At 51.8% G+C, this 10,329-nt stretch overlaps 3 protein-coding genes across 3 annotated transcripts, besides 8 other annotated features; all 3 read right to left on the bottom strand.

The window, feature by feature from the left end:
* On the bottom strand, positions 1 to 2,221 carry Tc00.1047053511297.30 (hypothetical protein, conserved; the record flags this gene model as incomplete). Its single annotated transcript, XM_801269.1, has 1 exon — positions 1 to 2,221. A coding segment is annotated over one exon (2,221 nt), but the record flags the coding sequence as incomplete, so codon positions are not given.
* Positions 1 to 4,421: a sequence feature (heterozygous, non-Esmeraldo-like haplotype).
* On the bottom strand, positions 2,605 to 3,375 carry Tc00.1047053511297.20 (anaphase promoting complex subunit 10, putative; the record flags this gene model as incomplete). The annotated part of the gene is made up of 1 exon (XM_801268.1): positions 2,605 to 3,375. One exon carries the CDS (start codon positions 3,373 to 3,375, stop codon positions 2,605 to 2,607), a length of 771 nt encoding a protein of 256 aa, XP_806361.1.
* Positions 3,571 to 3,609: a sequence feature (CT-rich).
* Positions 3,707 to 3,728: a microsatellite.
* On the bottom strand, positions 3,736 to 10,326 carry Tc00.1047053511297.10 (hypothetical protein, conserved; the record flags this gene model as incomplete). The annotated part of the gene is made up of 1 exon (XM_801267.1): positions 3,736 to 10,326. The coding sequence occupies one exon, from the start codon at positions 10,324 to 10,326 to the stop codon at positions 3,736 to 3,738; it is 6,591 nt and encodes a 2,196-aa protein (XP_806360.1).
* Positions 4,422 to 4,759: a sequence feature (haploid, Esmeraldo-like haplotype).
* Positions 4,760 to 5,666: a sequence feature (areas merged during assembly that could not be assigned to a particular haplotype. This can correspond to areas where the two haplotypes were merged or to regions with more than two copies in the genome that were merged during assembly.).
* Positions 5,667 to 5,704: a sequence feature (haploid, non-Esmeraldo-like haplotype).
* Positions 5,705 to 5,850: a sequence feature (haploid, Esmeraldo-like haplotype).
* Positions 5,851 to 10,329: a sequence feature (heterozygous, non-Esmeraldo-like haplotype).

Genomic DNA, 10,329 nt, shown 5'->3' with positions numbered 1-10,329 from the left:
CATTCTTATGCCATTCCGAGTGCTCCAAAAGTGTTTTATCCTGCTTCGCGAGACTAGATGTGGGTTGTTCTGCTCCTGTAACACGTCCCCCTTCCGCGTTTCGAGGTTCTATTGCTCCATTCACCCGGTCACCTCCCTTTTTTGACTGTTGATGTTGTGGCTCGCGCGGACCTTCCTTCTTTGAAGAAGAAATACTGCGGGCGATAACTTCGCTATCCATTTGGCATGGGGAAAGAGAACTAACGTTGCGCACAAGCATATTGGGAGTCAATTGTGACGCCAGGGAATTTCTCCTTTCACCTGTCAGTGCACATTCCCGCGGCGAGAGTTTCAATTCTCCTTCCTTGCCCGTGGACACGGTAGGTTCCGTTTCAGCGAGACGCTGACGCAACAATTTGATCAGTGCTTCTTTCCTTTCCACCTGCTTCACAAGTTTCATAACCAACGCATCCATCTGACTTCGCCCTGGATATTGCACACTGGAGAGGCTTTCAGACGATGAGCGCATGTCCCCATGGCTGCCGTCTTCCTTCGTCCCCAATGGCACCGTAACGATGGCGCTAAGCCTTTCAATCTGTTCTTTATTCCTTCTCACAGCCCTTTGCATTGCGGTGTATTCTTCGGGTTTCATGCATGTTAACCCCGCAGCTCGAACACGGTCCTCCAAATTACGAATTTGATTGGAAAGACGAGCAGAACTTTCGCGTGTCGCTGCCAGCTTCTCCCGCAGAGTATCCAACTTCGTTTGGATTGTAAGACGGTTATACATGCCTTCCCGATACTGACTAGCAACCTTTTCCTCGACCGGTTTATGATCCCTGACGACTTGCGTGAGAAAAATGGACAGTCGCCTGTTTTCTGTCCAAAGTTCACGTTGGCGTCGCTTTGCTCGCTGAAGCTCATCAAGTGAATACTTCAATTCCTCTTCAGCAATGCGCAGGGCCAGATCAGGACATCCAATCCATTGCTCTCTAAGCCCTAACAGACGCTGAAGATGTTGGTTTTCCCGTTCCAGCCTATCCACATCCATGTGAGCCCTTCGGTATCCCCTTCTTATGCTGCTCCTTTTAGTAGATTGCAATGAAATTTCTAATGCCCGCCTCACGCGACGCACATTGGCAACTTCGTATCTGGTCTTAAAAATCGCCTTCTGCAGTTCTTCGCGGCTTGCATTGCGGGGTGGGCTTTCTGTATCAGAAGAGAAATCGCTAGAATATGTCTCGTTGTCCTGTACACTGGCACGCTCCTCCTTGTTTTTCACACCGGCTTTCCGCTTTTTCCTGCGGCATGCATTGCGGGGCAGACTTTCTGTATCGGAAGAAGACCCGCAAAACGATGACTCGTGGTCCTTCCCTGAAATACGACCGCAACTACTGCCAGAAATTTGTTTTGGACGCTGCCACAACACTTCCTTTGCGTTCAGCGTTGACTTTTCATCCCCTCCACCGTGTTGAGGGGGCTGAGCAGTTGGGGGCGCTTGCGGGGATCCTACGGCTCCAGAAAAAACTTTGAATTGACTCTCCGCAAAAGCTTTCCTCGGTGAAATATTTGTGTTCCTTTTCCAGACATCAGCCCCCTCATAATTTTTTTTCTCCTCGTTGGTGAAAACAGACCCCGACTCCTGATGCCATGGAGGTCTCACATGCTTTTCCTCATTGCTACTTGCGCGTCTCCCCGCCATCGGCGGCAATGTCCTTAAATGCTCCCTCGGTGCTACCGCGGTCGCGCAATGTCTCGCATCTTTTTCCATAGCTAAAGCGGGTGATGACGCACATTTTCTCCCTGATAATGATGTTGACGATGACGACAACACATCAGTTCGCGGCTCCGATGTGCGAGCGGGCACCTCATTTCTACTGACACTCTGTTTTAATCTCTCACTATCAGGCTCCATTTGCGTCACTGAGGTCAGCTTCGACAGGTGCAGCAGCTGGTGATTCCCGGTGACCACGGGGGGCTTTACTTTGGCAATTCGCGACGCGGGGGGATGAATCAATTGCGGCGGGCGACGACCACTGGAGGCCTTGAAGGTAGGGATAGATTTCTTGCCGTGCATGCAATGGGGCTCTGGCAGCAAAGTCTCCTTACCACGCGTAACTTCTCGTGCAGCCGGTGATGCATCCACGGATTTGGGTGTCAACGGTGGGCCTCGCTCGCGGTCTGTAGAGATCTCGTCTTCGTCAAGCTCAAAGTCGTCCTCGTAGACCCCCTGATGTGACATGAGAGAAGCCGTGGTGGGAACTGTGGGGAGCAAACGCCTGAATCCACAAACAACCAACCAATCAAGACGAAGACAACTGTTGTCGCCCTGTCCTTTATGGGCTTTTTTTCGCTCTGCTATTAAAGTTCTCTTGCCCCGCGCGATTCAACAGAGAGCTAGGAAAAAGAAAAAAAATACAAAGAAGAAAGACACTTTAGTCCCAAAAATACCTGCAATACGCGTCAAAAGCAAGGCCTTTAAACATAAACAAACACCGCTCTCACTCTTTTCATCTCCCACAAACTGACAGGAATCCACGTAACCTTTACAATATTCCACCTCTTCCCCATTTTTGAGATAGAAAAAGTGGTGTGTGTACGTATGCATGTATACGCAGACGTACCTTAGCGTAGTAGAAGGTGTTGGGAGAAGGACGCTGTGGTGAACACGCTTTGTCGCATGGGTCCCAGCACTCTCACCCCACGGACATGACAATCACGGCCGTTCTGACGGTTTTCCTCAAGAATGATACGAATATGTGTGCACCACACACCATCTCCCATAAATTCAGCGTAGTCATCGTTCTCTACAATAGCATCTTGAGGAAAGAAAGGTGGCGATGACGATATTCCCTCTGCCGTCTCTCTTGCTCTAGAAGCACCAAGTGCGTGGGTGCCAGCCCCACCTCCTTCGGTTCCACGCATTATTTCAAGTTCCCAGGGCTCTGATGTCTCCACCTCTAAGTTCATACGTATGAATACCCAACCACGCGGATCATCTACCGTAACGGCGGCAACATCTGCCATGTCACCGCTATGTGTACCGGATTGCACCCGTATCCTTCGCGGGGTGTAGCTTTCGTCCTGCTGGAAGTCAAGGTAGAGAGCCACGACTGAAACCGGCGTCAGCCGCGCGTAATCAATGGATATAACATGAGGGAGAACCCCATCCGATTGCCAAAAAGTACTGTGGGAGCCATCCAGCAAACACGTCACTCCATTGCCGTGCTTGGCGGAGCTTACAGTCCATACCGCATCATGCAGTGTGATGAGTGCCCCAAGTTTTTCACGTGTAAGAATTTCCTCATCGTTAATAATACTAGGGGACTCACTGTACACACTATAGGCATTCTGGTCATTATCGCCCTCTTGACCTTCGCGCGGTGGGGGCTCCATCACGCGTGGGTCTCTCCAGCAAAACACGCCCCTCGCAAAGAAATCAAACCCCGCCCTTCCCACCCGCGCGCATCCACAGACAAAAGTAAAACAAACAGAAAAGGGGAATTGACAAACAATACATGCCAAAATCTAAGAAGACAGCAGCCATAAAAAAAGATAAAGCCAGTCATATATACATATATATAAAGGTGTAAAGATAGAGGGAGAAATAGAAAAAAAGAAAGAGAGAAAATGTGTGTAAAAACAAACATGTACAAGATGAAATATCTTTTCTTCTCTAATCTAACGTGAATTGGCAGAATAAGTATTTCCCCACACCTCTCCACCCAATAAATAAATAAATAAATAAAGGTTCTCTCAGAACGAGAGCAATGGACGGCGGACTAACGCATCGTCGTGTAAAAAGAGTTCCCACGTTCGCCGACACATCCAGCGCAGTGGCGACCACGGCAACAGAAAGCAAAAAAAATAGAGGAAAAACAAAAATCCCAAAGTTTTTCCATCAACACCACTCGGTAGAATGAGGGGCGCACACCAGCGGACAACCGCAGAGTTCCATACCCATGCAAATGGCCCCAGCGCCTGCAAGAGATGCTCAACCATAACCCCTGGCACAAGATGTGTGTTGGGAAGAAGATGACATACGCTGTATTTGTAGATAAGAATAAGCAGGCACGTCATAAGGACCTCCAAGCCAATGATGAGCGAAAGGAAGGGAGAATGGCCACGCATTAGCATCACCGCTCGGCTCAAAACATTTTGTACAAAGCTCTGTGTCCGAAGTATGCGTGTGGCAAGTGATTGCGTGCGAAAGAACTGTCGCTTCTCTAACATCGTCTCGACTGCCGCCTCGGATTGAAGGTAAGCAATGGAGGTGGCGGAGTCCAAAGCCGCAGGCCGTCGATGAAATCCACCAAAAATAACCCGCATAATCGCCTGAAGCAAATTGTACACAATGTACAGTAAAGCAAGCCACATCGCCTGATGTCGCCACATTCCAAAGACTAAGAAACAAAGGCAAAAAGTTCCTCTTCCCATTCTTGATTGAAGCCCAAAGAGGGATGACAGGGGATCCTCTGAAAGAAAACAAAGACGCGTGCCTTCTCTCGAAGCCTTGTAATCCATTGGAACAAGCCAACCCCATTTTATAAGGGCGAGCAAAAGTGAGCGAGATAAGGGGCTTATTCCTGATCCTTCGTTTCTCTTCTTTAATCCTCCGGCAAGATCAAAATACGCAGCTGGGGGTGTGACAAGAGCCCCACAGAAAACAGGTAAAGGAAACGCCTCGTAACAATTCTGATGGTATTCCCATTGCCACTGAAGCAATTGCTGAAGCTGAGAGACGCTGATATTGAAGCATTCTCCTTGGCGATGAATCTCTGTCGGTGTTGGAAGTAATCCTGCAAAGACAGGATTAGGTGTCGTTACACATGAAATTGATGTCTGCTTAGAACACCCATCAAAAATCTGTCCTTGTTTTTCCGTTTGATCCAATGATGACACAAATTTCAAGACCGTTGTCATTGGAGGAGGCGAAATTTCATTGGGAATATTATTCCTCCGTGCCATATTTTCCGCGACCTGAATTAGTGCATCTCTCTTCGTTTCCCGTGGCAGCAATTGCCCCGGCACTCCCACCGGGTCTGACTGTGACGCTGGTGTAGGCGATTGCGGTCGCGACAAACTTACCGAAGAAGCATAGGGTGCCAAGGTTGATCTGCACTTTGTCTGCATTTCCGTCCGTTTCTCTATAACCCCCCGTGTCATCGCTGCTGCTGACGTCTCTACTGGTTGCATAGCGGGTAGCGCCGGATGTGGTCGACGCAGCGCAGTTGCTGATCCATCGCCTACGCGATCCACACGAAATGGTTCACGCTTCGTCTTCACATTTTTTGCACCGCTGGCCGTCGTCGTCGTCGCTGGAGTTCGTGCTTCGAGTGGGAAGAGAGGCCTTTCGTTCAGCGGATCCGTTTGGTTGGACGCCAATGGCAGTGATTTTTCTGAATCAACTCGGTTTTCTATCATGCGCGGCTGCTCCCTGGCACAACCTTCCCTCTGCTTGGTCACCATTGTGGCAGCAAGTGCCTGAAGAGTGTTTATTCGATGCCGTATTGCGGCGTAAGTGGCGGTGCGGTTTGAGAGAAACGACATGCGGGCATGCAATAGGGCGGGATCCGTTAAAAGTGGTGTCGTAAACGTCTTCCACGCAGAACCGCGAAGTGTTGCTTCTGCGTGAAGACGCAACAATGCCAAGCGCCGTCGCCACGTCATAGGTGCCCAGCCACCACATTGCTGCGCTTCATCGCGCGTTTCTTCCTTGCGGCTATCTATTTTAGTGATATGCAAGCGCTGAAAAAGTCGTCTAAAAAACCCCACTCTCTTGGAGTTTGTTTGGGCCTGAGAACCAATCCCACCGGAATCCGTTCCGTACAGACGTTCCTGCATCCATTTTTCTTCCTTTGTTAGTAAAATCGGCTTCAAGGGTCGCTGCTGCAACAGTGCAATGAAGTCGTCCAGGTTATGCACCGCAACGCAGACGCGGAGGTTTGGGTGATATGGAACCCGCAGAACAAATATAAAAGCCCTCTCCCGCAGGTAGAAGGGTTGCTGGTAGAGGTTAAGGTGTTGTAGGTAGCTTTCCCATCCACCACGGAACCGCATGGGTTTTGCGGAAACAAAATAGGAAACTCCATCATCTAACCAAGCTGCTTTTGTGAGGTCACTTTCTTTGAGTGCACCTCCAGGTAAACAGAGGAACACGTTAGCCAAGTCGCGAAGACAAAAAGAAACATTTACCCCATCTGCTTGGATAAATGGTTCTGTAAGGGACTCCAGGCGTCGAACCTGCTCTCCATATGAGCCAAGGTAGGCTGCGCCTTGCTTCTCTGCTGTTCTCGTGTCACCGTTGTGCGCAGCTTCTGCCGTGGCACCAGGAACAGAAGTGGTGTTGCCAGTCACAACATTGGGTTCCCCCGAGGCGTTGATATCAGGACATGCTTTTTCGGAAATAAACCCATTCGGCTCTTTTCGAAGCCGCTTCATATCATTTCCCATACAATAATTCTCATGTAGGTTCTCGTTAACTGCTTGTAAGTTCGCCTCGCGGCGCAGTTGCTGTTGCCGCAAGCGCACACGTTCTCGCAGGGTGAGACCGCGAACGGAGGAAGGAGTTACGGTACCGCGTACACCTGCAGGTTTGGCGGAGAAACAAAACGGTGGCGCACGGCTGCTTGGGGCTAACGGCGGTTTACTGGCAAGGAGCCCTCTTTTATTGACGCCAGCGCCAGTGGTGGTTGTGTTTCGCCAAGGCATCGCAATTGATGCCACACGAGAGGTGACCGGGTATGGCACAGCACGGCGTCCGGGAATATCGTGTGCCGATCGGGACGGTGCTGGAGACGATGCCCACTGACCTGACCACGCAATGTCCATAGCTTGCACGCCCCGCGGACGAACACGACTTCCATTCCTTGGAGAGCCGTACTCATCAATGATGGGTAGGCGGGAGACGCCGTCATCGTACAAGAAACCCGTCCTCGCGAAGGGGCTGTTGAACGAAGAATTGATTCCTGCACCCACACGCTTCCCGGAATCGGCAAATGCACCAGCACTATTGGAGTGATGATTGACGTTTGTCGTATCGTAGCGTCCACAACCAATACCGGTGTTGAGACGACTAACCGTTGGACGATGGGAAAAACGATGAAACGCATCAGGGGTGAAATTTCCTCCAAACCCACCCCTTGCAGACGCGTTGTTGTCCTCGTACATCAAAAGTCCACTACGTGAGATACTTGAGATGGGCGACGCAAGAGGGTCGGACGTGCCATTCGGCGGTGGACCACCAAACGACGTCGGACGCCAAAAACTCCCGTCGCGATGCTCAGCAATTCTCGTGCGATGGAGACCATTGTTGACATCATGACTCTGCCAGCGATCATTCTGAGACGGGTAAAAGTGTGATTCCCCCGCCATCTGCTGAAACGGTGCGTCCACGGTCGGGTGGGGACTGGGTCGGTTGCAGAGCTTTCCAAACGGGTCCAACACAGTCGTCGCACGTGAACGCGGCAACCCAGTGAATCCGGGCACTGGAGAGTCCTCGCGCGCCGCCCCTCTTCTTTGAGCATTCGGCCGCCAATCCCCGCCGTTCCTCAAAACTTGACCGGCGCCGCTCTCCCCAAACGTGGGTCCTGGCGAAGACGCACGCCATCGACCCACCGGCGTTCCACCACAAATATCCTCAGGAGGTGCCATGCCTGTTGTGCGGCAAAAAGGCCTCGGACTGATGTTTTTCATGTAGGGTCGTGCAGTGCTGCTGAAAAAAGTAGAAATTTTATCCTCGTTTGCAACTGCAGATTCTGGTTCTCCCAGAGCAAATCCACCACGTTCAAAAATAGTGGGTCGCTGCGCTTTTGGAGATCGATAAGACGCAGAGCGACGCCAGCCAAAATCACCGCCAAAGCATTCCACCCCTGTTTTCCTTCCATACATCCTATCACGCTCATCAAGTTCACCTCGCCGTGCAGTGACGTTTGCTGGCTGCTCATCGTTCCCAAATGTCATGGCAACGCCGCCCCGCCGTGCAGTGACGCTTGCTGGCTGCTCATCGTTCCCAAATGTCATGGCAACGCCGCCCCGCCGTGCAGTGACGTTTGCTGGCTGCTCATCATTCCCAAATGTCATGGCAACGCCGCCCCGCCGTGCAGTGACGCTTGCTGGCTGCTCATCATTCCCAAATGTCATGGCAACGCCGCCCCGCCGTGCAGTGACGCTTGCTGGCTGCTCATCGTTCCCAAATGTCATGGCAACGCCGCCCCGCCGTGCAGTGACGTTTGCTGGCTGCTCGTCGTTCCCAAATGTCATGGCAACGCCGCCCCGCCGTGCAGTGACGTTTGCTGGCTGCTCATCGTTCCCAAATGTCATGGCAACGCCGCCCCGCCGTGCAGTGACGTTTGCTGGCTGCTCGTCGTTCCCAAATGTCATGGCAACGCCGCCCCGCCGTGCAGTGACGTTTGCTGGCTGCTCATCATTCCCAAATGTCATGGCAACGCCGCCCCGCCGTGCAGTGACGTTTGCTGGCTGCTCATCATTCCCAAATGTCATGGCAACGCCGCCCCGCCGTGCAGTGACGTTTGCTGGCTGCTCATCATTCCCAAATGTCATGGCAACGCCGCCCCGCCGTGCAGTGACGTTTGCTGGCTGCTCATCATTCCCAAATGTCATGGCAACGCCGCCCCGCCGTGCTGTGACGCTTGCTGGCTGCTCGTCGTTCCCAAATGTCATGGCAACGCCGCCCCGCCGTGCAGTGACGTTTGCTGGCTGCTCATCGTTCCCAAATGTCATGGCAACGCCGCCCCGCCGTGCAGTGACGCTTGCTGGCTGCTCATCGTTCCCAAATGTCATGGCAACGCCGCCCCGCCGTGCTGTGACGCTTGCTGGCTGCTCATCGTTCCCAAATGTCATGGCAACGCCGCCCCGCCGTGCAGTGACGTTTGCTGGCTGCTCATCATTCCCAAATGTCATGGCAACGCCGCCCCGCCGTGCTGTGACGCTTGCTGGCTGCTCGTCGTTCCCAAATGTCATGGCAACGCCGCCCCGCCGTGCTGTGACGTTTGCTGGCTGCTCATTATTCGCAAGTGGCGTTTCCTTCTTGAACACTGATGACAAAGCAACCTCATTGAGACACTGCTTATTTTGCTGCTTAGTAGGCAGTAAATTAGGGTCTCGGGGTGCCAATGCGCTTTTTTTTTCTTGGGCTGCAGCGAGTGAACTTCTAGCTTCCTCTAAAGTAGGAAGGACCCCACTTGTCATTTGTTGGATGGAGAAATTGCGTGTCGTGGTGTCCGTTTTATTTGGGAAAAAACCAATCTGCATGGCGGTGCGGTATCCAACATCACTGATACATTCTGTGCTCCCAAAAACAACGGGCATCCACTGCACGTCATCCTGCATCGCAGGAAGAGGTTGCACTGGAATTGAGTACCACGTGTGGTCAAGAAGCCCGTGACACATAATGCCATCTGAGTTATCGCCTTTCAAAAAACTGGTGAGAGGGCGCTTCTCCCTGTCAAGCACTGCGACCGAGACAACTGGTCGAATAACACCGTGACGAAGTTGATGTTGAGCAGCAGAGGAGTTGGATAAAAGGCAAAAAATATTGGCAAAATCACCCTTTGAAAGCGCATGTTTACTCCTATTACTGACACCATTAGAGGCATCCGTTTCCTTGGATTCTTCGTGTTCTTTCCCACCGAAGAGTCCCTTCTCCAAAAGACTGTCCTTCCTGTGCTTGGGGTTGCCAGAGACGTTGTTACAAGAGAGTGACGTGGTGAGAGTCAAAAATCCGTCGGTCTTTGAGGTAAGCTTTTGCAGAGAAGTCCGTGCCCCACTGAGTCTTTTACCATTCTGTGGGCGAATGGGCTGTGGTGACAAGCTCCTACCAGTACAAGTGGAAGATTTTTTCCCGGAAACAATTGGGTCGGGCGATGCAGCACGTGATGCCTGATTGGAAAAAACAAGTCCTTCTAAGCCACCGCTACCGCCACCGGCTGTTGTTTTCCCACCTCTCTCATTTGGCGTTCCTGCGTTGGGGTGACTCGAAATGGAGATGGTGGGTGACGACCATGGCGCAGCTGTGAGATCGGACACAAGCGTGATGCTCACTGTGCGTGCGTCATAAGCTGCGCGGCTGGATTTGGCGTAGTAGAGCGGATTGTTCTCGTCAGTGACGAGATGATAGCAGTCACAAGGGGCAAAAGAATACACCAGACGACGAACACCGAGTGCAGAAGAAAAACTACTGGTCGAGGCATAAGACTCACGCAATTCAAACGTGGTGGCAGCGTGACTTTTCGTTTCCTTTTCTTCATTGGCGGTTTTATCTCTTACGCCAGCCGGCATCGCGTAGTAACGCAGAATCTTATTACACCTCGAGAAGAAACTTTCCATGGC

Source organism: Trypanosoma cruzi, genomic scaffold (genome assembly GCF_000209065.1).
Source record: "Trypanosoma cruzi strain CL Brener 1047053517087 genomic scaffold, whole genome shotgun sequence".
Classification (NCBI taxonomy): domain Eukaryota; phylum Euglenozoa; class Kinetoplastea; order Trypanosomatida; family Trypanosomatidae; genus Trypanosoma; species Trypanosoma cruzi.
This window is presented reverse-complemented; position numbering and strand designations above follow the sequence as displayed.